This window comes from Gopherus flavomarginatus, chromosome 12 (genome assembly GCF_025201925.1).
Source record: "Gopherus flavomarginatus isolate rGopFla2 chromosome 12, rGopFla2.mat.asm, whole genome shotgun sequence".
NCBI lineage: Eukaryota > Metazoa > Chordata > Testudines > Testudinidae > Gopherus > Gopherus flavomarginatus.
This window is the reverse complement of record NC_066628.1, coordinates 25,426,932-25,453,412: the sequence shown is the minus strand read 5'-3', so window position 1 is coordinate 25,453,412 and position 26,481 is coordinate 25,426,932. Positions and strand designations below refer to the sequence as shown.

The window sequence follows — 26,481 nt, the reverse complement described above, 5'->3', positions numbered from 1 at the left end:
GCAGGTGTGGGGATGTCCCGTATTCTGGGTGTGTGTCAGTGGCCACCTTAATTAGATGGGCTGATTTGTGTTAAGAACTGTTGGGATTTGCACTATAGCTGTCCTAAACCCTTTACATAGCAATGACCTCTGGGTTGGTACCCTACTGTCCCATTCCCTGGTAAAGATTCCAAAAGCAGTGGATTCTGGGAGATCTGAAAAGACAGTTTGGTGGGACTAAACAGAATCAGTTTGACTGGTCCTTGCCCACATGCATAATAAAACAGTTCAGATCGACAACAGGGGTTAGATTTGCTACTGTCCAGTGTAATCCCCATGGTATTTGGTATGGACTTGCGTTGTCTGGAGCCCTTTTGTGTGTGGACTCAAGCTGCTCGGGGTCCCACACAGCATTTAGCACAGTGACCTCCTCTAGTGCACGCTGGCATCCGAGTTTAACCCCCTTGGGAGCAACACAGGAGTTCAGAATCCCAGTGGAAAACCTCATCTCCCTGCTAGGCCTGGGACATTTACCACGGTGCCTTTTCCTCCTAATGGACACACTTCTTCACTGGAGGCTGATGCTGAGGTGGCAGCATGTAGTTAGAGCCCTGGACTGGGCCTAGGGAGACATGGGCTCTATTCTGAGCTCAGGCACTGACATTCTGGGTGGCCTGGGCAAGTCACTGCCTCTCTCTGTGCTTCAGTTTCCCTCCCACCCTTTGTCTTGGCTATTTAGACTCTAAACTGCTCAGAGAAGGGATTGTCTGTCACTGTTTTGTGCAGAATCCAGATCTCATTTGGGGTCTGTAAGGGCTACTGTGATGCAGATAAAAGTAATAATAATAAATTCTATGAAACAAATCAGTAACAGCAGCTTGTAACTTCCCCTCCTCCAGTCTGAAGGCAACTCTTGTAATTTAAACCTCACTGATCATTTAACACTATCCATTCTGTAAAAAGGTCCCTTATTTCAGCATTGGAAGGTGGGTTTGAAAAGCATTCAGCATCTCAGAGAAGTTTCCCACATCAGCTATCTTTAAAGATTTCATTTTTTGCCTTCCTTGCCCCACTGCCACATCATTTATTTTGTTATAGCATCTCTGATACAATGAAGGCTTTATAGAGGTGAATGGTGCAGTCACAACTGTGCCAGGTAACTTTCAGTAAAATTAATCTGTAATTAAAATCCAAAGTTACTACCTGTTAAACTTGACAGCAATACCCTACCTTGTACTCCTGGGCAGCTTCCTCTAGAGGAACCACCGTGTGAGATCTGTGAGCTCCGGACAGATGGCAAACCACACAGACAGACGTTTGATCCTCTTCACAGAACAGTTTCAGAGCCTCCTGGTGTTCCCCACAAACCTTCTCCCTTTCTGCTCCTTTGGCTACCTGTAAACTCATCCATTTGGCTATTTCTATGACATTTGCCAGCTGCCTGTTTGGCCTGAGGTTTCTCTGTTGCACAGTTTCTCTGCACTGGGGGCAAGAGGCGTCTGTGTCAGATCCCTCCCAGCACTGGGTGACGCAGGCTCCCCAGAAATTGTGGCCACACTCCAGAGTGACAGGTTCTGTGAAATACTCCAGACAGATGGGACAAGTAGCTTCATCCTGGAGACTTTCCACGGAGTTCCCTGCAGCCATGGCTCCCTCTGGGCAGAGTACTAAGAGTCAGTTTCCTGAGCTCAGAAATATGCCCTGTCTACAGCAACAACTGCATGTTTCCTCTCCTGGAACTGGTGCTGTTTGCTGAACTGGAAGGAGCCCACTGGTAACACAGCCCTGGAGGCTTTTGTGAAAAATGTACCACTAGGGCTCTGGTGCAGTCTTGCAGGAGCAGGGTCTGTGTGTCTAAGGAGGGATATTCAGGCTTTGCAGAATTCATTTTTTAAAATAAATAATTTTGACAGATGTTTACTGTTAAGCAATTTTTATATTTATTCATTTAAATTTTCACAGTTGCAGAAAGATATGGGTTTTAACCATTTCATTCCTAGTTGTATTTATTTAAATTTTTATAGTTGTGGGAAATTATGGGCAGCAGGGTAGGGGGGAGATCAGACAATATTTTGGTCAGACAATTATTTAAATATAGACGCAGATTCAAAAAGTTCCAGTTTTAGAACCATTAAAATAGAAATTGTCAACATCACATGTCAAAACATGTAAAGTAAATATTCTTAAATCAAACTCTAATAAGTTATCAAGCTGCATTGTTCTTACTGTGCCTATTTGTATTTTCAGTTGTTATCAAAGGAAATTTTTTTTTCGGTGTGTGGGGGTGTGTGTACGTACAGTGAAATCAATATTCAGAGACATCTACTGATAAAATCTAATCCTTCCAAGTCTAGTGATATTAAATTCACAGGCCAAAAATTTGATTAAGCTGAAATCAATGTTTCAAAGGCCTGATTCTCATTTATTCTAAGGCTGCTTTGGCTCAGGAAAAAGGGGCTGCAGTGTCACCAACACTCATGATTCTATAAGGCATCTCATGATATTTGCTGTGTTTGTTAAAGCCCCAGCTCCTGAAAGCATGTGATGAGGTGAGACTCTGGACTTTCATTTTTTTAAACAAAGGAAGCTTCTAGCTTTCTTGGTTGCAGAGAAAAAGTTAAAAATGTGATCTGAGTGCAGCCTAAAGGTCTGGGAAGCCACAGGTTGAATAGAAAGAACCCAACATTTATCACCATCATTTTTATTTTTAAGTCTCATGATTTTAAAGGAATGAGTCATTTTGAGTGTCCTGACTCATGATTTTTAAAAGTTTGGGGTTGACAATATTGTGCCACTGAGGATTCAGGCATTAAATCTCTATCTACTACTCATGGAAAGCCCCCTAATTTAATGCCATCATTAATCTAAAAGAGCACAGTTAATAGAAAGGGAAGTAGGCAGAGATGGCAAGCTATGGGAATGCCCATGGAGCTGGGTTGGGCACCTCCAGTAACAAATGAGCACAGCCCCCTCCAGTGAGGGTGAACTAACATGATAAAGGAGAATGTTTGTTTTTATATTTAGGTCATTGGAGTCTTAGCTGCTGAACATTGCCCTGAAAACAAACTGATCACTGCCAATGCAGTATTGTCAGCACCATGTAATCAAAAATCATGAGGCTGGCTGAAAAAACACATGAGGGTTTTTTCTTCTAAAAAATTACATTCTGGACTTTTTGTTTTTGTTTCTGAGCATTCAGGATTCACTTTGGTCATGTTTTCAAACTTTTCTACTCAGCCATGAGAGCAAGAAACTTCCCTTTGTTAAAGTGAGAGCTGAGATTGTCATGTAGTCACAAGGATTCCAGGAGAAACACCAGCTATTGAAAGAGTCAGTGTGAGATCACAGTTGTTTGCAACCACCCCAATGTGACGTTTTGTGATTTGATGTGGACAGGAAATAGCGGCACTTCTAGCTCTTGCAGGTCCTTATCTGACCTCATCACTGCACTACCTGAGCACTTTACAAACTTCAATTTGCTTAGCCACGCCATACTGCTGTGAGATGGGGAAGGGCTGTTCCTCCCATTTTAGAAAGGGGAAAGTCAGGCCCAGACAGAATAAATGACTTACCCAAGTTCACACAGAGCAGGGAATTGAACCTGGATCTGCTCAGGGTAACTGAGTATCTTAACTACTGGGCAATCCTTTTTCTCTGCAGCAGCAACCTGGGAAAGAGAAACAGATAGACAGACACACACATCTCATAATCATCTCGCTGACACTCCCCACAACCACTAGGCCAGTCAGTGCAGAGTCAAGTGCTAAGGGTAGTGGTACCAGTCCTTGATTTGGTTCTTCAGGGGGTCTTCATTTGCCCCCAACTAGCTTTCTTTAGTTAGCCCCTAAGCTGGACAGTTCTTGGTCCCCAGCTTCTAGTTAGGCCTAGTAGTCTACTTCAGTGTCTTTGCACTGTGTTTCTAGAGGCAGCCTGGTACAGAGAGATCATCCACTTTTCTATCCCAGGTCTTCCTGTCCTTGCTGAGTTCTTTCCTTTTATAGCTGGCCTTGTTCCCCTTATTGGTTGCAGCTCTGGGTGCCTGCATCCATGATTGGCAGTTGAGGCATCTGCGTGGGGGTGTGGTCAGGCTGCTTTAGGGCGACCAGATAGCAAGTGGGAAAAATTGGGACAAGGAGTGGGGGGGGGGGTAATAGGCGCCTATAAAATAAAAAGCCCTGAATATTGGGTCTGTCCCTATAAAATTGGGACATCTGGTCACTCTAGGCTGCTTGCCTGTAGGGAGGAGAGAATCCCTTCCCCCCTCTGCCTCTGCTCTGTATGGCGTTTGTTATAGACCCCATTACAGGTGGCATGAGATAGTGGGGAGAGGAAGGGGGGAGGGAATGGAGAAGAGAAGGGGATATGGGAATGGGAAGGGGGAAGCCGGAGTCTGGCATGTGGCATCCCCTTGGCAGCGGCAGCAACCCCAGGAGGGAGACAGCTGCAGCAGCACCAGATCAATGATATCACTGCAGATGCTGGTGCTGGAGTGGTGACCAGCAGTAGCTGGGGCTCCACCATTAAGCCAGCCCAGGCCCCCCAGCATCAGCAGCCCAGTTGCCAATCCTAGTGTGGGGTCAGAGCCAGTGAACAAAGAGAACTGGCTTCAGTGTGCATGTCTGCATGCATGCATGCACATGCTTTACCCCCTCCCCAAATATAGCAGCCAAACTATGCCTGTGCTGGGAGATGGTGTGTTTAAGCATGAGGGAGTCTGAAAGGTCTGCACCAAAGGGCTAGGCAGCAGGTTCCAGATCTCAGGATAAGGGGCTAGAGATGTGCCTAGGGACCCCAAGATTTGGGCAATGTATTGGCTCTGTTCTGGTCCCAGAGGCTTGAACTGTCTGGGGATCTTGGGGTTCAGATGCTTGGATTCCTCTTACAGCTGTCCAGTGGCACCTAACCGGTTCTGGGATACGCACACACCAGGCAACAGAAACCTTCTCACTGCCAAACATCCAAACACCCTTAACTCTGACCAGGTGGATTCTGGTGAATATTTCTACATGCCTGAAATATTAAATTCAGAGATATAAATGGGGAGGTCTCCCCCTCAGAGCTGCCACATCCCTTTCCCTTGGGCTGATGGGGGCTCTTTTCTTGACGCTTCGCCCTGTTTCTGGATTAGGTAGAGACTTTCCCTCCATTGCTGCCACCTCTTGCACCCTTTGCCTTGGGTTAGCAAGGGTCCTATTAATGGTTCTTCCTAGGCTGGGGAGAGGCTATCTCCTGTTCCATGTCTTCCACTGTTCTCTTTGGCTGGGATAGAGCAGCTGGTGGCTTTAACCATAGACACCTGCAGCCAGTTGTTGCCACAGCTGTGCCTCTGGGAACAGGGCAGTCCCAGCAGAGAGATGCAGCAGGAGGGGAGGCAGAAAGGCAGCCACAATAGTGCCCTCAGCAGCCAAGTGGAGAAACTTCAGTGGAATTAGTCTCAGGCCTGGTCTACACTACGCGTTTATACCGAATTTAGCAGCATTAAACTGAATTAACCCTGTACCCGTCCACACAACGAAGCCCGTTACTTCGATATAAAGGGCTCTTAATATTGATATCTGTACTCTTTCCCCGACAAGGGGAGTAGTGCTCAAATCGGTATTGCCATGTCGAATTAGGGTTAGTGTGGCCGCAATTCGATGGTATTGGCCTCCAGGAGCTATCCCACAGTGCACTATTTTGACCACTCTGGACAGCAATCTGGAGTCGGATGCACTGGCCAGGTAGACAGGAAAAGCCCCGTGAACTTTTGAATTTCATTTCCTGTTTGGCCAGCATGGAGAGCTCACCAGCACAGGTGACCACGCAGAGCTCATCAGCACAGGTAACAATGCAGTCTCCTGAGAATCAAAATAGAGCTTCAGCATGGACTGCACAGGAGGTACTGGATCTGATCGCTTTTTGGGGAGAGGATTCCGTGCTAGCAGAACTCCTTTCCAAAAGACGAAATGAAAAAACATTTGAAAAAATTTCCAAGGTCATGATGCAGAGAGGCCACACCAGGGACTCAGTACAGTGCCGTGTGAAATTTAAGGAGCTCAGACAAGCCTACCAGAAAACCAAAGAAGCAAACGGAAAGTCTGGGGCAGGGCCGCAAACATGCCGCTTCTACGCTGAGCTGCATGCAATTCTAGGTGGGGTCCGCTACCACAACCCAACCCCTGTCCATGGATTCCGAGGTGGGGGTGGTAATCTCAGCCATGGCTGAGGATTCTGCAGATGGGGAAGATGAGGAGGACAAGCTTGCAGAGAGCACACAGCACTCCATTCTCCCCAACAGTCAGGGGCTTTTTCTCACCCTGACGGAATTATCCTCCCAGCCCTCCCAAGCCACTATCCCAGACAATGAAGCCATGGAAGGGACCTCTGGTGAGTGTACCTTGAAAATATAAAACATGGTTTAAAAGCAAGTGTTTTTTAATGATTAATTTGCCCTGAGGACTTGGGATGCATTCGCAGCCAGTACAGTTACTGAAAAAGTCTGTTAACATGTCTGGCGATGGAGCGGAAATCCTCCAGGGACATCTCCATGAAGCTCTCCTGGAGGTACTCCAAAAGCCTTTGCAGAAGGTTTCTGGGCAGGGCAGCCTTATTTTGTCCTCAACGGTAAGACACTTGACCACGCCAAGCATGTAGCAAGTAATCTGGTATCATTGCATGACCAGCTGCGTATGATCCCGGTGTTTGCTGGCAGTCAAGCAACATCCGTTCTTTATCTCGCTGTGTTATCCTCAGGAGAGTGATATTGTTCATGGTAACCTGGCTGAAATTCAAGAATTTAATTAAGGGGACAGAGATGGCCATTCCTACTGGGCTGTTTGCCTGTGGCTTAAAAGAAATCCTTCCCTGCAGGTAGCCAGGCGAGGAGAAGGGGGGGCGCAATTGGCACTGAGCTTTTCAATGTTTGGCTAGCAGGAATCTTCCCTGCTACCAGCCATGCGGTGAGGGGGAAAAGGGCGGTGTTTAGCAGTGATCTTCCATAATACCAGCCACACGGTGGGGAGAGGGGTAAAGCGATCATCACAGAGAATTGGAAGGGGGAGTGGTTTCTGCTGCTGCACGTTAACAGGAAAGCAGCAGCACTGAATGGGCTTTGCTTGCTATTTGGGAAAGAAGGGTGCTGGTTATATGAAGGCTGCAGAAGAAGAAAGCCAATGGCTTACCATGGCCGCATGCAAGCTGAATTCTGATGCCCTGACCTGCGTCTGTGATTTCTAACACCAAAACTGCAGGCACTCAATATTAAGATGCAAAATGCGACCTTGTAGTGAAAACATATGTGCTATGTAAGGTAAATAGTGTTGTTCACCATGAAAGAGTATAACCACTGTTCTGTAAAATGTATCTTTTTAAATACTTCTCTCTCTTTTTTTTTTTCCCTCCCTCCTGCAGCTGCAAATTTTTCAAGCCTCCCTACTCCGTCCCGAAGGCTATCTCAGATAAGGCAGCAGAAAAAAAAGACGCGAGAGGAAATGTTTTTGGAAATCATGGAAGTGACCCGCAATGAAAGAGCTCATCTGAATGAGTGGAAGGACGTGGTATCAAAGTACAAGAAAGATGCCAGTGACCGTGAGGACAGAAGGGACGAACATGAGGACAGGAGGGACGTTCGAGATGAGAGGAGAGATGCTGTCGGCAGGAAGATCAGCGGTGGCGGGATGCAACTCTGGGGCTGCTGCATGATCAAACTGACATGCTCCAGCGTATGGTGGAGCTTCAGGAATGGCACCAGGATGTTAGAGTGACGCTGCAGCCCCTGTATAACCACCCTCCCCCCTCACCATGTTCCTTAGCCTCCTCACCCAGCAGACGAGTAAGAACTTGTGGGGCTAGGCTCCGTGCACCCACCCACTCCACCCCAGTGGACAGCCCAACCAAAAGGCTGTCATTATTACAAAAAAATTTTTAGTGGCCTTTTCCTTTCCTCCTATCCTCCTCCCAAACCCCATCCGGGCTACTTTGTCAGTTCTCTCCCTTTTTTATAATTAAGTAATAAAGAATACATGATTTTTAAACGAGAGTGACTTTATTTCCTTAGAAAGCAAGCTGTGATCGAAGGGATGGGTGAATTACAAGGAATGAGTCAATCAAGGGGGGTGGTTTCATCAAGGAGAAACAAACACAACAGTCACACTGTACCCTGGCCAGTGATGAAACTGGTTTTCAAAGCTTCTCTAATGCACACCGCTTCCGGGTGTGCTCTTCTAATCACCCTGGTGTCTGGCTGCACGTAATCAGCAGCCAGGCAATTTGCCTCAACCTCCCACCCCACCATAAATGTCTCCCACTTACTCTCACAGAGATTGTGGAGCACACAGCAAGCAGCAATAACAATGGAGACATTGGTTTGGCTGAGGTCTGAGCGAGTCAGTAAAGTGCACCAGCGTGCCTTTAAATGGCCAAATGCACATTCTACCACCATTCTGCACTTGCTCAGCCTGTAGTTGAACAGCTCCTGACTACTGTCCAGGCTGCCTGTGTATGGCTTCATGAGCCATGGCATCAAGGGGTGGGCTGCGTCCCCCAGGATAACTACAGGCATTTCAACATCCCCAACTGTTATTTTCTGGTCTGGGAAGTAATTCCCTTGCTGCAGCCATTTAAACAGAGTAGTGTTCCTGAAGACGCGAGCGTCATGAACCCTTCCCGGCCATCCCACATTGATGTTAGTGAAATGTCCCTTGTGATCAACCAGTGCTTGCAGCACTATGGAAAAGTAGCCCTTGCGGTTTATGTAGTGGGTGCCCTGATGCTCCGGTGCTAAGACAGGGATATGGGTTCCATCTATCGCCGCACCACAATTAGGGAATCCCATTGCAGCAAAGCCATTCACTATGACCTGCATATCTCCCAGAGTTACAACCTTTGGTAGCAGCAGCTTAGTGATTGCTTTGGCTACTTGCATCACAGCAGCCCCTAGAGTAGATTTGCCCACTCCAAACTGATTCCCGACTGACCGGTAGCTGTCTGGCGTTGCAAGCTTCCAGAGGGCTATCGCCACACACTTCTCAACTGTGAGGGCTGCTCTCATGTTGGTATTCTGGCGTTTCAGGACAGGGGAAAGCAAGTCACAAAGTTCCATGAAAGTGCCCTTACACAAGTGACAGTTTCACAGCCACTGGGAATAGTCCCACACCTGCAACACTATGCAGTCCCACCAGTCTGTGCTTGTCTCCCGGGCCCAAAATCAGAGTTCAATGGCTAGAACCTGCCCCATTACCAGCAGGATCCCAAAGCGCAGGAGCCTGCTGTTTGAGAGAATTCTGTGTCCATGTCCTCATCACTCTCGTTGCTGCTCTGCAGTAATCGCCTCCTCCTCGCCTGGCTTTGCAGGTCCAGGTTCAGCATAGACTGCACAAGAATGCTCAAGGTGTTTAAAATGTCCATGATTGCTGTCTTGAGCTCAGCAGGGTCCATGCTTGCTGTGGTATGGGGTCTGCACAGTTCACCCAGGAAAAAAGGCACAAAACGGTTGTCTGCTGCTGCTTTCATGGAGGCAGGGGTGAGGCTGTACCAGGGGCGGCTCCAGACCCCAGCACGCCAAGCGCGTGCTTGGGACGGCATGCTGCAGGGGGCACTCTGCCGGTCACCGGGGGGGCAGCAGGCACCTCTGGTGGACCTCCCGCAGGCATGCCTGAGAAGGGTCTGCTGGTCCCCCGGCTCCGGTGAACCTCTCGCAGGCGTGCCTGCGGAGGGTCCGCTGGTCCTGCACGGCTTCGGTGGAGCCGCAGGACCAGCGGACCCTCCGCAGGCACGCCTGTGGGAGGTCCGCTGGACCGGCGGCCGGCAGAGCGCCTCCTGCGGCATGCCGCCCTGCTTGGGGCAGCGAAATGTCTAAAGCTGCCCCTGGGCTGTACCCAGAAGCACCAGCGGCAATGTTTTTTGCCCCATCAGGCACTGGGATCTCAACCCAGCATTCCAATGGGTGGAGGAGACTGAGGGAACTATGGGATAGCTATGGGATAGCTACCCACAGTGCAATGCTCTGGAAATTGATGCTAGCCTTGGTACATGGATGCACACCACCGAATTACTGTGCTTAGTGTGGCCACGTGCACTCGACTTTATACAATCTGTTTTAAAAAACGGGTGTCTGTAAAATAGGAATAATCCTGTAGTGTAGACATACCCTCAGGCAACCAGGACAGAGAGGCAGCTCCCTGGGACCCAGGACTGTCCCATCCAGAATGTGGATGCTGGGGAGTGTGAGAAATAGTTCCAGCCTCCCCCAGGACTGAGCTCTGCCCCATATGCTGTGATTCTCCCTCCCCAGCAAATGTGACTCTGGATCCAAGCACAGCAAGTCGTGAACTCAATCTGTCTGTGAATCAGAAAAGTGTAACATGGATGGAAACATTGCAAAATTTGTGCCTGACAATCCTGAGAGATTTGATTCTGTTCCCTGTGTGCTGGGCTGTGAAGGAATCACCTCAGGGAGACATTTCTGGGAGGTCCAGGGTAACAGAGACTTAAACATGGATGCTGCCAGAGAGATCCTAAAGGGAGGATCAGGACTTTGGAGCTGAGTAGAGGTCATTCAGTGCTATCAGCCCCTCCTCCTCCAGATCCTGAATATGATTCAGGAAGATTGAGATTAATCTGGACTATGAAGATGGACAAGTGACATTTTTTGATACTGATAACCTGGCCCCCAGCTACACTTTCCCACTGGCCTCTTTCATTGAGGAGAGAATCCACCCCTGATTCTGGATGGGTCTGGAATGATAGCTCTCACTGTGTCCTTGAGATGGCTGGTAAAATATCCCACTGGGGCTGGGTATAATAGGCCAGGGGAGGCTGAGCCTCCCTAAGCAGCCCAGCATGGCTCCCTCCTGCCTGCTTCCAGTTTCTGCTTTTCTGTGCCTGGGATTGAGGACGGCTGGGACCGGTGTTTGCAAGACCTAGGGCTGGGGTTGGGTGCACTCGGGCCACGGCTGCACCGCCTGGCACTCCGGGGCTGGGGTTGGGGGCATTGTAGCTGTAGTGGAAGTGTTCTGGGCTCAAACAGGGGAGGGGGATGGGAGCGAGAGGGGCGAGGCCTTGGGCAGAAGTGGTAGGGCCGGGAGCTAACTTCCCCCAGTAGCCAGTTCACCTGCCTCCCATGCCACCTGGTCATTACATTGTCAGTTCAGAGTGGGACCACTTAGTGTACAATCATTTGAAACCTCACATTTATTTACTGTCAATAAAATGTTTAAAGTTATTTTCTTTCCACTGTTTTTAAAACCAGCTGAAATTCTTGGAGAGAATCTTTTTCATGAAAAATGTTCTCATTTTTTAGACAGCACTCCTATTTCTGGCCCAGATACTGCAAACCAAAGCTGAGTGAATAATGGGGTATTTTTAGTTCAGGGGCTGACCCAAAACTTCTGGGGAAAATAATTGTTTGATTCAAACTGAAACATTTTCTTTAGAATCTTTTCTGTGAAATTGAAAAGCTCAGCAATAAAATGTTTTGAATCAATTGAAACTCTTTGAATTAGATTTAATTTTCTTTGTTTGTATGTTTTGTTTTTAGTTTTTCATTTTGATTTTGACTGTTCCAGGTGTTTTTCATTTTTTTTTAATTGGCCAAATTTGAAATTGTAACAATATTTTAAAATGAAAAAAGTTGGAACAAACTACCTTGAAATGGTCCAAACAAAACATTTAGACTCTTGTTATTTTATTTTTTCTTTTTCAGCTGAATTGTTCATTGTGTACAACCTGAATTCAGAGAATAGTTTCAGAGATCAAAAAATGCATTTTCATACAGTGATGCTACAGTAATACAAATAATAATCATAACAAAACATATCTGAGTTGATTTCAGTATCAACATTTGGAAATTATTTGTTTGATTCAAAATGCTAATTCAAAATGATTATTTTTAAATTGACATTTCCACTTAATGTAATTTTAAGTGGAAATAATTCAACATGGAAAGTTTGGTTTTTAATTGACATTTGAAATGAAATGTTTTATTTCAAGTTGACTTTAAAAAAACAACCTTTGGTTTGAAGATATGAAAAATGTTTCATTTTGACTGAAAATGTCAAAGCATTGATTTTTGTCCCACTGTGAAACAAACACAAATTTTGAAAAATGAGAATTTCCCACAGAAGAGAAATTTCATTTTCTGGTCAGCTCCACTGTGTTGATTTCAGATATCTGATTTTGTCCTGTTCAGTAACTCCAACAACCTTTTCTCCTCTTCTTACATACAAAGTAGGCCAAGTAAGGCTGGTGGGGGATGGGACAGTATTATGCCTGATTGGGTTAGCAGCAGAATATTTGCATACTTTGTATAGCATGCCTGAGCAAATTCTCCAAGTATTTCTAATAAGTAACTGATCAAAAAAGTAAGTGATCCACTTTAACTCCAGCTTAGCCATGGTTTTGGATGTGACAGTAATAACATGTCTGTAGTCAGACACAGCTAAATTTTTTCCCACTGGATTCAGCAAAATAAACATGAGTCAGTTCCATGAAGGGAAACACCCAGTTGCTGCTGTAGGAGGGACATATTTTTGAGAACAGGAAATTGAATGTTACCTTCTTACACTGTACTGGGGAGCTATGGCTGCAGAGAATCCTGTGGAAAGTCTCAAAGATGAAGCTACTTGTTCCATCTGTCTGGACTATTTTGAAGATCCAGTGTCTATATGCTGTGGGCACAATTTCTGCCGAGCCTGCATCAGCCAGTACTGGAGGAAGTCAGATACAAACTTCTCCTGCCCTCAGTGCAGGAAAATTGTTCACCACAGAAACTTCAAGCCAAACAGAGTGCTGGCAAATGTTGTGGAAATAGCCAAACAGTTGAGTTTACAGACAGCAAAAGATTCAGGAGGCGAGAGGGAGTGTGAGAAACACCAGGAGGCTCTGAAACTCTTCTGTGAAGAGGATGAAAATCTAATTTGTTCGATCTGCAGAGACTCCTGGGATCACAGAGCTCACACTGTGGTTCCCATAGAAGAAGCTGCCCAAAATTACAAGGTAAGAAATCTCTGTAGCTCTGGATTTTTTGCACACATATTTCTCTTCCTTTGCTCTGATGGTTACTGTCCCCCAACTGCACTGTATTTGCAAACGATGCTATAGAAGGGAAAGTTGTACTGTAAAGTGGCAAAATAGGCAGAAAGTGTAGGATTCAGAGGTGTATGATAGTGGAAAACATCTTTCGGAAGTTGGAGCCCTTTCCAATCCATTTCTCACTGGTCTGTGTGGCGGGGAGGGGAACCTCTCTAGAGAATTGAAGTTGTTCAGTGTAAAGTGAGGTTTGATCCACAAGCTCTTAAGGACAATTTAAGTAATGGTGTCACCTTCAGAGCTGCAAAGAGGAAGCTACTGCACAGAGCAAAGGTATGTCAGCACGAGAATCGCGAAGTGACACAGCTGTGCTGCTGTAGTGTGGACACTTCCTGCAGTGGTGGAAGGAGCTCTTGTAAATCTACCTCCCTGAGAGAGGGTAGCTAGGTCAATAGAACAGCATAGTTAAGTCAACCATACTTTGCAGTGTAGACCAGCCCCACGTCCTCAAATTAGGCAGATGATTCCAGGCTAAGGCTGCAGATGAGTTTCCCCACCAAACTTGTGAACTCAATTGATAAAAGTGCCAACTGATTAACTGAGCGGATATGCAATTTTTAGTAAGAAACAGCAGCTTATGAGTTTAGAAGGGATGGCATTGTCCTCCTCCCCGCTCAGGTGTTTAGTGAGGAGTGAAGCAGGCACTACCACTATTCTTGCAAAAATCGGCTTACGCACCTGACTGCAGAAGAGGGCTTGCCGCTGAGAATCCTAGGCAGAGGGAGGTGCCTTCAGGCACCTGGGTCTCAGAGCTTGTCTACACTTGGAGCACTGCAGTGGTGCAGCTGCACCTCTGTAGCACTTAGTGAAGAATCTACCTACGCCAACAGGAGAGCTTCTCCCAAAGGAGAGAGCCCTCTACATCCCTGAGGGGCCATAACTGCATCAATGGGAGAAGCTCTCTCATCAACGTAGTGTTGTGTACAGTGGGAGTTCAGTCAGTGTAACTTCGTCACTCAGGGTGTGGATTTTCGACAGCCCTGAGTGACGCAGTTATACTGGCAGAAATTCGTAGTGTAGTCCAAGGCTTAGGCACTGAAATCCCTGAGAGAGGTGGAGCTTAGGACACACCCCTTCCTTGGCATCTCCCATTGGCTACCTTAGGTGCCTCCCCGCCTAGCATGCTGGCTTTTGTGAATCCCATGCTTAGGTGCCTGTCTTTCCCCATGCATTGCGTAGGGATCATGTGGAGTTTGTGGAGTCCACTGTCTTTCTAGATATCTAAAAGTTAGGTGCTACAATGCTCGGAATTACAATATCTAAGTCCCCCCTGGGAATGTAGCCTTGTGTCCCTTGCACTGCTTTCAAAATCTCAACCTATATATTTTTTGCATACTCTTGAGTTCTTTAGGATTGTATGGACTTTGCTGAACATGCCAGTAGGCCAGCTTCATTTGCCATTTTTATCCACTTTTTGCTAATGTATCAAAATTGTTGTTACTGATGTGAGCTACCCTTGAAAATATAAATAAAACTCGAAACAAGGGAATCTAAAATGCAACCAAAGCAAGATAACTTTTCTGTCCCTAGGCTCACATTCAGAGACAACTGGAGTTTTTGAAGCAAGAGCGAGATGAGGTTCTGGGTTTTAAACGAAGTGGGGAAATGAAAACCCAGAAGCTGCTGGTAAGTGCTGTTGTTACTCACTGATGCAGCAATTCTCACACTTTGGCAACTCGAGGACCCTCATTTTGATTTAAAAATTTTCGTGGACTCCCAAGCCCCCCTCTCAGTCCCAGGCCCAGCCCCCACTCCACCTCTTACCCCAAGGCCACACTCCCACTCCATCTCTTCCCACTCCCTTTTCACCCCTGCCCCTCATCTTCCCTGTTTCTTTCTACCCCCTCCCCAAGCTCACCCATCCCCACTCCTCTCCCAGTGCCGCCTGCACACTGTTGAACAGCTGTTCCATAGCATGCAGGAGGCGCTGGGAGGGAGGGGGAGGAGTTGATCATGAACCAAAAAAATATTTTTTTCCTATTTTGGGTCAATCAAATGTGTTTTGACTCAGTAATTTTGAAACGTTTCATTTTAATTTTGACCTTTTCCCCCATTTTTAAAAAAAACCTTCAATCTAAATTAGCTTAAATTTAAAATGAAAAGTCATTTGAAACCAGATTTCTTCAATCTAAAAAGTCAAAACAAAGTATTGACAATTTGGAATTTGTCTGAGTTGGGAAATCTGTCACATCTGACTCTGTGTCACGAACAGTTTTGGGTTTGATAACGCTACATTTTTCAACAACCACCACCAAAATGATTAGATGAAAAATTCCTGATCAGTTCTAATCACTGACTCCTGGCAAATGTTTTTGTGTCATTGCCTTTCTCTTTCAATCCAATTCTGAGTCACTCCTCCTCCCTCTTGTCAATTTTCCTGTTATTGAAAGGATGTGGTTTTCAGGAGGCCAGTAATAAAGGAGACAGAGGGTTAAGTTTGAAAACTTAAAAAAAAAAAAGCTCCAACCTTTATGACCAGTTTGGCCAACTGGGAGGCTACAGAAAAATCTTCTCTTTCTATGCCAAGTGTTGAGTTGTCAAGGATTGAATGAAATGCTGCTCACTGCACACAAAAGGCTTTGTTGAATTTCATGACTCTTCCTACTCCTCAACTGCCCTTTCCTTCTTTCACATTTGCTTATGGCAGAAACAAACAGAAACCCAGAGGCAGAAGATTGTGTCCGAATTTCAGCAAGTGCGCCAGTTAGTGGAGGAAAAACAGCGACTCCTGCTTGCCCAGCTGGATGAGATAAACAAGGACATTTTAAAGAGGCAGAACAACTATATTGCCAAAATCACAGGAGAAATATCCCGTCTTGACCACCTGATCAGTGAGCTGGAGGGGAAGTGCCAGCAGCCAGCGAGTGAATTCCTGCAGGTGAGACTGTGGATTAGAGGCACCCCAGCTCTCTGCACAGGGAAGGAGGGTCTCTTAAATTGGTATTGGTATCTAGGATTATCATAGTCAAGTAAACTGTTTTATTTTCTGAATGAAGAGTAACAGATTCACAGTTGTCCTGCATAAAAGTGGACACGTTTTTGTGGCCCAGTCTCTTAAGGGTGGCCAGCCTTCTTCCAACATGTTCAATTTTTAATTGCAAGTTTTCTTATCCCACAAAATGGGTATTCCTGGAAGCTAATAGCCTTAAATTGCTGCATTCCCTGATCCCATCCTCCATTCTGCAGCATGCTGAATTGAAGTAACTCCTGGTTCCTGGGTTCCTTGTTGTCACCCAGATTCTCCCTGGTAGTAAAATCCTAGAAATGAAACATCCCTTGGACTCTGCATTCCAGCCCGCTGTATGTGGGTAGCTCTCATTCACACCTCTGAGAGATATGCACACACCACTGACGAGTGTGGGAGGGGCCTCTTGACGCATTTTTGGAGAAAAGTTCACTGCAAGGTCAAATGTCACACGGAGAACAGGAATCCAAGGAATTAAGATATTAAAATGAAACAAAGCTGCCAACTATGTGTAAAGTTACTGGCTGCAGGGGGCTTGGGCTGGAACTCAGACTGGGGGTATCAAAGTGAGTCTACCCCAGAGCAGGAGGGGTCCTCAGTGTGCAGCCTGTGGGACTGAGCTCCCTGTTCTCTCTCGCCCCTCTAGGACGTCAGAAGCACCTTGAGCATGTACGAGGCTCCTTCTCACTCCCCCTCATTCTCCACAGTTCTGGAAGGAGCTTGGACACTAGGGGCCAGATTTACAAAGGTATTGTTACCTCTTTGGGCCCTAGGGGCTGGCCAAAAATTCATGGTCTTCTAGTGTTATTCCTGCTGGAAACAGAAACTGGAGATAGAGTCAGGTATTCCTTTGATGCAATCCTGTTTATTTACAAAATATGTACAAAGTCCTGCTTCCCCGGGGATGGGGGAGGGAGAATCCAACAACAGGAGACAGTTTCCTTGCTCACAACTCCAAGCCTCTCTTAGCCAGTGCTCAGACCCAAAAGCTGGGGCTCCTAGGCTCCTGAGGGCCATGTCCCCAGTGCTTGTTCACGCTGTGTCTGGAGCTTCCTTCTCTGTCTCTGTGCCATGTGTCTGTTGCTTCTCACTCACACACACGCACCCCTCTACCCAAAATATCCCCAGTGAATCCCTTCCACCTGTATTGTTCCAGTTTCTGAGTGGCCTCACATTTGTCTTTGTTTTGGGTGGGGACACATGCTCCTCTGTGGTTGGAGGCCCCTCTCATTTCATCTTCCTGCTTCCATAAAGGAGTTTAGTGACTTCCTACGACTTGTCACATTTCCAGGGTTAACGGCATCTCCGTCCCTCCTGTGGCCTCCTCTAGGACACCCCTTTGGGTCTCAGGTCTCCAGCCATCACCTCTCTCTGGGCTGGAACCCATGTTCCTCTCTCTCCAGACCAGGGCTTTAGGCTTGCAGTCCCCTTGTAATTCATTGCATCTACTCCAGCAGGTCTGGCCTTAGTCCAGCACTGCACTTCGCACCCTCTCAGGGGACAATGGCAGCATTACCTGTGACCAGCCGGCTTGCACCCAGTGCAGTACATTTATTTTCAGACAGAGGAAACCTATCATAAAAAAACAATACGCCTACACTCACCCATCTGTCACGGGGAGACCTTGGCAACGTCCAGCCCTTCTAGCAGGGGTTTTCCCTCTTGGCTGCAATGTCATGTCAGTTTTTGGATCAAAATTAGGCACACTCTCAGCCAGTTCAGGCTGCCCCTTTATACCACAAGCTTTTTTTCTTTTTTTTTTGTCTGCTGGGCCTCTTGAACCTGGTCTGAACCAGTCTGTGCAGTTCACCCTGGAGGTGGGACATCTCTGGAGTGGTTAACCCATCCCAAGATGAAAAGGAATTAGCCCCCATTGATTTTAGTTCCTGTTGGGAGCTCGGTTACTCTCTCCTATAGAGGCAGAATACAATCTCTGGCTCACAAAGATACAGAGAACATTTACAGGTACAAAAGCATATGAGCAATCTCATTGCACAGCTCCATATAATCATCTTTTCAAGTTTCCACGTTCCTAAGATCTTGCATCTCCCATGCAGTTATCTCAAAGGATGGGTGGCAGTTGCATTTACCAGCTCCAGTGAGGTTTAACGCAGGCTATAACAGTATTTAGCCTATAGCTGTGCAGATGGTGTTTAATGGGAGTTTCAGAAGCTGCTAGCTACAGGAAACTGCAGATAACTAGTGATGGCCAAGTGAGTCCCCTCTGAGCAGGAGGGGTCCCCAGTGAGTAGCATGTGGGACTGGGTTCTCTCTCTCTCTCTCTCCCTCCTTTCTAGGACATCACAAGTGCCTGGAGCGAGTACATGGCTCCTTCTCACTCTGCCTCCTTCTTATCGACCCTGGAAGGGGTTTGGACAGCAGGGACCAAATTTGTAAAGGTATTTAGTCATCTGAATGTGCAGCTAGATGCTCACTAGGACTTTCAAAAGCTGCTAGCTACAGAGAATGGCATGTGCAGCTCAACTAGTGATACCAAGGGGGTCCCCTCCAGAACAGGAGGGGCCCCCAGTGTGGGGCACGTGGGACTGAGCTCCCTTTTTTCTCTCTCTCCCTCTAGGACATCAGAAGCACCTTGAGCGGGTAAGTATCAGAGAGGTAGCTGTGTTAGTCTGGATCTGTAAAAGCAACAAAGAGTCCTGTGGCACCTTATAGACTAACAGACGTATTGGATCATGAGCTTTTGCGGGGGAATACCCACTTCATCGGTAAGTGGCTGCTGCTTGCTCCCCCAAGAGGATGTTTCCATTTTGCAGGGTGTGACACAAAATATTTTTTAACTCTTGAATATTTTCCACACAACTGATTTTCAGTTAAAAACACTGGAATTTTGAATATCTGCTTTACCCTCACCTGTATCTTCTCTCCTTTTATTTATTTTTTTCTTTTTCATAACTTAGTGCCATAAAACAAATGATGTCCAAGGCTGTGACTGTTTTGTTCATTTCTCAGTTTTTCTTTTCTTTTCCCCTTTGATGATACTTTTCAAAACTTCTCCACCTTGGGCAACACTACAGAGTGGCAGAGCTAGTGGAATCAGACAGGAATCTTTGGGGACTGTTGCTCAGATCCTGCAGTTTGCCTCCCTGTCTCACACCTTTCCCATCCTCCTTAGATACAGTAAGTGTAGGCTGAGCTGTGTCTGGATCCAGAGTTGCATTCACCGGGGAGAGATGGAGAGCAGCAGGCACTGGCTGGGGTTTTCTGCTCAGTGTCCCTGCCTGGTTCCCTAATTTTTAACTTTTAACCTCTCTCCTGTTCTTGTTCTCTCCTTCGGTGTCCCCAGTACTTGTCTGTGAGGAGAGACAGAGAATAAGACATAAGGGGCAGAGCTCAGCCCTGCGGGAGGGTTTGATAATGTCAGTGACTGAATCTGCCCCAGCTGGAGAGTGATTCAGGGAATCTCCTTCCTCCAGGATTTACCCAGCTCTGAGTGAGGAGCAGCTCTGGGATCTCAGCATAGTGCAGGGAGATTCGCTCACCGACAGAGATGGGTTAGTGCCAGAGTGAAAGGAGCAGCTGAATCAGGCCTGAGACTCAGAATCTGTCCCCGCCTGAGCCCACCTTTCCTCCCTGGGGCAAATGGGAACCCTGGTATCAGATGGGAGCCCCATCAGATTGTTGTGGAAACTATCCCCCTGCTCACTGTTTAGTGGGTACATGCACATCCCCTTAAAATGCCTCCTCCTTGCATCTTGCTGCTTCCCAGCTGCTTTCCATGCAGACACCAGAAAATTCAGCTGGCTAAATTTCTTCATGCAGGAAATTAGTCACCAAAAAGTGTGCTCCATCTTAAAATGGCCTCTCATTTTGGATTTCAAAACTCTCCAAACTTTGGAAGAGTTACAGAGTTTCATTTTTCTTGTAGCTTTTCCAAAGCTGAGGAAGGTTAGAAAAACTAGATTGGCAAATGGAAAATAAAGTAAAATAGGGGAGGAAAACACATGCCAAAAAATCTAGACATCATTCAGCAAATTACAATCAGCATAGGCACCAACTCCGTGGGTGCTCCAGGGCTGGAGCACCCCTGGGGGAAAATTAGTGGGTGCTCTTCACCCACGGGCAACCAAGCTCCTCATACCCCCTGCCCCACCTCCTCCTCCCTCCCTGAGCGCACCACATCCCTGCTCCTCCGCCTACCTCCCAGTGTTTCCTGTCCAGCCACTGCCAAACAGCTGTTTGGCAGAGTTAGCACACTTTGGGGGTTGGCGGGGAAGGAGTGGGAACACGGTGCACTCAGGGGAGGAGGCAGGGTTGGGGTGGGTATTTGGAGAAGGAGTAGGAATATTGGCAGGGACTGGGTGGAGTTGGGGCGGGGACTTTGGGGAAGGGGTTGGAATGGGGGCGGGGAAGAGGTGGGGCAGGGGCGGGGCCTAATGGAAGTGGTAGAGTAGGGGCGGGGGCGGAGGCAGGGGGGAAATCGAGCACCCATGGGAAAGAGGGGAAGTTGGCGCCTATGGATTCAAAGGTATAAGGTTAAAAAAGGAACGTGAAAGTAGCGAATGGGGAACAAAACCCAGAACAAATAAAAAGAAAATTGTAATTTTGAAAGTCGCGTAGGTACATTTTTTTAAATTTTACCCACAAACACAATTAAAAAAAAAGTTTTTTAGAGATGGCTTTCTAGAGATACTTTGGAGAACAACTGCTCACTAGCAAAGATCAGGGACTGCAACTGTATGAGGGGGCAGGGGATTCCTTGCTTCCAACCTTTCTCCTTTTGATCTCAAAAGCAAGAAACAGGTGCAGGGTGTCTCCTCAAGCTTTGATATATTTTGATTGAACAATCCAATGATGATGAATTTTGTGGGTCACTTTCTCTAGAGGCAGACAGAGGACATTTGAGAATCCAGTGAGTCTTTCTCCTGAATTTAAATGGGGCAGCTGGGATTTCTCTGAAAAGACCAGAATTCTGCACAACATTCTGAAGAACTTCAAAGGTAAAAAAATCTGGGGCTTTCCTATGTTAAATGTTTGTGAGTCACAAGCAAAAGTGAAGACAAGAGCTGCAGGTAAAGATGTGTTTGTGGTGATGAAAAGTGATCTGTTCAGATGGTTAGTTTACCATTTGTTACTGTCTGATAATACTCTGCGCTGGTTACAGCAGGACACAGAGGGTTAAATCTTGGTTTTGTTGAAGTCAATGGCAAAGCTTCTACTGATTATAATGGGACCAGAATTTCACCCAGATACTTTAATATCAGCTCAGAGAGACTTGGGAGCAGTTTGTCTTCATCTGCTGGAGCTGAAGATGTCATGGAAAATGTGCAGTCACTCTGAGTGAGTGGGTAGATGGAGGGAAGCTGTAGCATTTTGATTAGTAGGCATTGTAGTATTTTTATAACACCTGACAGTGATGGGCTGCAAATGTCCTCAGATTGCCACCAGAGTTTTCCTGTCTGTTTCTCTTCTCTCTCAAGTGAGTTTGTGTTGGGGGGAGAATTAACTAAACTGAGAGATGAAGAGGGGATGCTGCGGGGGTCAGAGGGAAAGGAGAAGAGAAAGGGGAGTTGGGTAGCATGGGGAGCAGGTGTGGAGTCTGGATGAAGTAAGGGGACTGTGAAGGAGGCAACAGGAGAAAGTTTCAGTGACCAGCCAGGTAGCGGAGGGGAAAGACTGTTCAGACTTGACACTTTAAAGAAAAAAGGTGTGCCGGGGGAGGGGAACAATCAGATGCTGACAACACAACATCCCTGGACAGCCTGGCGGTGGGAATTAAATGTGGTGCCTCTGGAGCTGATAGAACGAGCCTCTGCAGCTTGAGCTGAGAGATCCAGCTTTCTTAGCCGCAGTTGTAGCAGGATCATCAAGCTTGGTATGTGGCTCAGCCACCACTCAGAGGTGTCAGGGAACTATACTGTGTGGGTGGTACCATCAGCTAGCCCACCCTGATCTCTGCACTGACAGTGCTGTCCAGCTATTTGATGTCAGGAGATAGGGGCTTGGTAATGTCTATAGAATTCAGCAGAGTAGCTTCTTTGAATGTTAGTGAAGGGGTCTGGGCCACCACCCCTCCACCAATATGATCCTGTTTGTCAGTGTACTCAGCTGCTATGTATTGTCCAGATTCCTACGTTCTGAGCTCTCTTTGGCAGGGAACTGTTCATGCGAAGCCTGATACAAAAGGGCCCTAATTCCCTATTGGGGTCCTCAGACCTGACCACATGAGGAGTAATAATTAATAAACAATTACTAATAAGGATAGCTCTGTCTGCGTCTCCCCCCAAAGTTATATTAAATCACAAAACGTTACCTACTGATCAAATCCTGAGATCTCCTCTCTCTCTCTCTCTCTCTCTCACCGTTTTCATCCTCCAGAGACTCTGGTGTCAGAATGGAGGCTGGACAAAGGTAATTCCTGGGGGTAAGGGGGAGTGGGGACAGTTGCATGTGAATGTTATCCTGAACTGAGGATAAATAATAACGATTTGTGTCTCCCTGGATTTTCTGGTAGAAAAACAAGCATAAAAATTCAATAAAGCAAAAAGTAGGAAACAATATCATGTGCACCAGACATTTTTCAGCTAGCTCTAATGAAAACCAAACACAAGATAGTCAGCCCAATTAGGACATTCAGGCAATTAATCTAACACTTTTTGGCAAGATGCCCTCTTGAGAGTGGATGGTGGGAAGAGATTAAAATTGAACTGGCCAGATTCCTCTAGTCAAAATCTGAACCACACAGAATCAAACTTCTGAACATTGCCGCCCTGTTTTAAAAGTGATTAAATGTTGAAATGGAAATGGCAGTGTGGAAGCCTGAGCTGAGTTAACTGTGGCTCCGAGGAACTTTAGGAAATTTGCTAGGCTACTAGTGAAAATTCACGACTCACCGACAGGACAAAGTGCACCCCCCAGCACAGACTCCCACACAGAGTAAAGTCCACAGGAGTGAAGGTCCCTTCCTCCAGCCCCTCCCCCCAAGCTTCTGCAGCTGCTGTGAACCTCATAAGACACTCCAGGTACTCGCAACCTTCCAATACATTCCATGGGGCCTGCCAGTCACGGCAGGTCCTGTCACGGCAGGTCCTGAGGAGCTTGCTATGGTTTCCCTCAGGGGTTACATACTTTTCTAGGCACTGAGGATGAACGTCCTTACATATTCCTAGGGTTTCCTCCCAAGGCTCCCCAAGACTTGCTTCATCAGCTCAGGCAGTTTAAACATCAGCATAGCTGTGGTCACCTGTTGGGCTGACAGGCCCTGGAGTTCCAAGCACTGATTCAGGACTGAGTCAGGAAAACACTGAGACCCCTGCTTCAGTCCAGCCTTATTCAGAAAATAGCCTGCTTCATTTAAGCACCTGCTTAAGTTCTCTCCCAAACAGGAGTGCATTCCCAAAGCCTGACTTGGGCACTGAGGCTCCTATACAGTGAATAGAGAGAGATGGGTGCCTAAGAATGCCATGCTCCAAAGCCAGGTGAGTAGGCTAGCCCCTGGGGGAGGCTGATGAGAAGGGGGGTGTCCTAAGTCCCACCCCCTCACAGAGATAAGCAAAGTCCAGGCTGCAAGAGGCCTCATCTCTGCTTGTGATTCTCAGGCTGGGAACCTCCTTGGAGTTAGGCGCCATATGCTCTTTTAGCAAGAAGCCGAGCAGGCGCCTAAAGTCACTCGCCTACGTTTTTCAGAGTACAAGTTCCCTCGTCACCGTGTTTCTGTCTCTAGCTGTGCACATTGCTGTCCCCCTGTGGGCCTCCAGCTGCCCGTCTCCTCCCTCAGCCCCAGAGCTATTCTCAGAGAGAGGGAAGAGAAGCATTCTGCTGCCTAACTCACATGCGGGGCCTGATCCAGTAGGTGTGCGCAGAGGCTACCTACTGGAGCTGACACTACTCCAAATCTGGCTGGTGTCAGCAGCAGTAGCTGCTTTATAACTTTTAGCCCAGTGGCTGGTGCACTCGCATGGGAGCTCGGAGGCCCAGGTTCAAGTCCACCTCTCTCTTTGACTGGGAGAAAGGAGTTGAACATCTCTCACAGGAGCAGCAGAAACTAGGCAGCTAAGGATGTTTTACTCTGAAAAACGTAGGTGCTACATGACTTTAGGTGTCTACAGCATTTGACAGGGAATTTGGGGCAGTGCCGTGGAACCAAAATTGAGACTTAGGTGCTTAATTCCTTTTGAGCATCGAGCCCCACATCACTATTCCAGGGGAAGTTGGACTCCCAACACTTTGTGTGAGGGCGAGCACCAAAAAGGATCAGGGTGCACTGTGTGCTGTCAGGCAAGAAGCAATGGGTGCAGGATGAAAAAGATTCAAGGTCTCAGGCCTGGCATGGCCACTCCTTTTGCTGTCACTGACCTATCCTTGCCAGGGGAGTGACTCTCCCCTACACTTTGATGAGATCTCAGAGCTGCCTCTATTCAGACCTGGGTAAATCCTGGAGGAAGGAGATTCCCTGAGTCACTCTCCAGCTGGGGCAGATTCTGTCACTGGCACGATCAACCCCGCCACCAAGGCTGAGATCTGCCTCTGATACTCTGATTTTCTCTCTCATTCTCTCTCCAGAAAATGTGACACTGGATCCAGACACGGGAAATCCCTGGCTCATCGTGTCTGAGGATCAGAAAGGCATGAGATGGCAGAATCCATACAACAATTTCAGAGTAGAAGATTTATCATTTCTCCCTGCCCTGGGCTGTGAGGCATTCACCACAGGCAGACATTACTGGGAGGTGGAGTTGAAGGAGGGGGGGAACGTGCGTCTAGGGGTCGCCAGAGAGTCTGTGAAGAGAATGGGAAGGGTCAGCTTGAAGCCCAAAGCGGGAGTCTGGGCAATAGAGCAGTTGGGACCCTATTACCAAGCCTTCACCTCCCCTATTACCAACTTGTCCCTGAGTCGGAGCCCCAGAAAGATCGGAGTCTATCTGGACTATGAAGGAGGGCAGGTGACATTTTATGATGCTGATACCAAGGCCCTGATCTTTGCGTTCCCACCAGCCTCTTTCAGTGGGCAAAGAATTCGCCCTTTCTTCTTTCTTTTTGGTGTAAACTCCCAGCTCAGACTGTGTCCCTAAGATGTCCAGGGTTTGGGGAAGGATATCAGAATACCCCATGAGCACCTATGAAATGAGCTTCTCTAATCTCTGTCCTCTCTGATCCTGAACGATTCCCATGTTCCTGCAGAGACATCGAAACTGCAGACAGGCCAGGAAAGTCCCTGCCAGTGTAACCCACTGATCAGTACATGTCACATGCCCCCCCTCTTGGTCTGAGCTGCAGAGGATGTGACTTTGTTACAGTAGCTGGCTGTAGAGGCTGGCTGCTTAGCTCACGCTGCAGTGATCAAGGTATCTGTGTTTAGAGAGTCCTGGTTCAGTGCCCAGTGTGCTGGCCAAGATGGTGGTTATTATACAGATATTGCAACAGGCATCTCTGGTGTTCAGTGGGACCCTGGCAGACTGCCAGAGAGCAAGGGGGAAGCCACATGCACAGCTGTAGGGGGAATCCCCAGGGCTCAGGCACCTCATCAAAAGGCCTGTCTTGCTCTGGAGAAGAAACCAACTCTCACTTTCCCTGGTAATTGTTGAACCCATTGTAACATGGGCATCTCGTAGCCTTTCAGGCCTACGTCCTCAAAGGTACATAGGTGCCTACCTACCATTCATTGCAGTGGGAGTTAGGTGCCTAAATACCTTTGAGGATCTGGGGCCTGGTGCTTAGTCTCTGATTCTGGAGACTAAAATACTCTGCTGCACAAACAGACCGAAACCAGCCTCCAGAATTGGGGCTGGATTTATTTTAGCTCCCGTTAGGCACCTAAATAAGAGGCCAGATTTTCAAAAGAGTTTGGCCAGAAGTTTCCACTTCCTGTCAGGTTTCATTTGAGAACTGTTTGCTTCTTTAGGTGCTTAAATGGGAGAAGAGCTGTTTGGAAAAGCCAGCTCCAGTTGTGGTGGCTGAGGCCTGTAAAATCTGGCCTGCTGTGACTTGTATCAGAGCTGGCTGAAACATGTCAAATGAAAATGTTCTGGAATGGTCAGGCCTCCCCACTGCTATGCTGGTGTTCAGTCTGTTCCAGGGGACATGCTGCACACTGCACTCATGCAGACCTTACCGTTCTGCCTTCTTGTTTCATTGAGGTTTCAAATAAAGTCATTTTGACTGAAAATACAGGGTTGCTTCTTACATATAGAAAAATCTAAAACCCATGAGGAGGGGTTTGTAAAACAACACTGAAGACTCAAAGAAAATCTAGTGCTTTTCATGTTGTGACCTTCCGGCGCAGAGCCCTGGAGTAGGGCTGCTCACCAGCCTAGGAGGTACCTAGCAATGGGAGGGACTGAGATTCTTCTCACAAGACTCACAAACTGGGAGAGTGAGGGAGACAATGCAGCTTACATGATGATCTGCTCAACAGAAATGGAGGCAAGAATTTCCATCCTGCTATGAACCAGGCTGAGATCCCAGCGCATTTCATAGGGACTGCTGAGTAGCCACCACGTGGACTTTCAGCCATT

At 47.2% G+C, this 26,481-nt stretch overlaps 2 protein-coding genes across 5 annotated transcripts in view; one reads left to right on the top strand and one right to left on the bottom strand.

The window, feature by feature from the left end:
• The window catches only part of LOC127032443 (zinc finger protein OZF-like), a 605,001-nt gene that overhangs the window by 64,280 nt on the left and 514,240 nt on the right, over positions 1-26,481 (bottom strand). The gene's annotated exons all lie outside the window — the stretch shown is intronic.
• On the top strand, positions 12,437-25,443 carry LOC127032446 (E3 ubiquitin-protein ligase TRIM39-like). 3 transcript variants are annotated; one of them, XM_050919716.1, is made up of 9 exons: positions 12,437-12,951; positions 14,575-14,670; positions 15,692-15,922; positions 16,656-16,757; positions 18,307-18,408; positions 18,588-18,610; positions 20,852-20,967; positions 22,346-22,378; positions 24,530-25,443. In XM_050919716.1, the coding sequence occupies exons 1-9, from the start codon at positions 12,535-12,537 to the stop codon at positions 25,036-25,038; spliced, it is 1,629 nt and encodes a 542-aa protein (XP_050775673.1). In that variant the 5' UTR covers positions 12,437-12,534; the 3' UTR covers positions 25,039-25,443. The 3 variants fall into 3 exon arrangements, with proteins under 3 accessions (XP_050775673.1, XP_050775674.1, XP_050775675.1); XM_050919717.1 differs by having other exon boundaries at positions 23,353-24,614; XM_050919718.1 differs by lacking the exons at positions 20,852-20,967; positions 22,346-22,378 and having other exon boundaries at positions 24,530-24,679.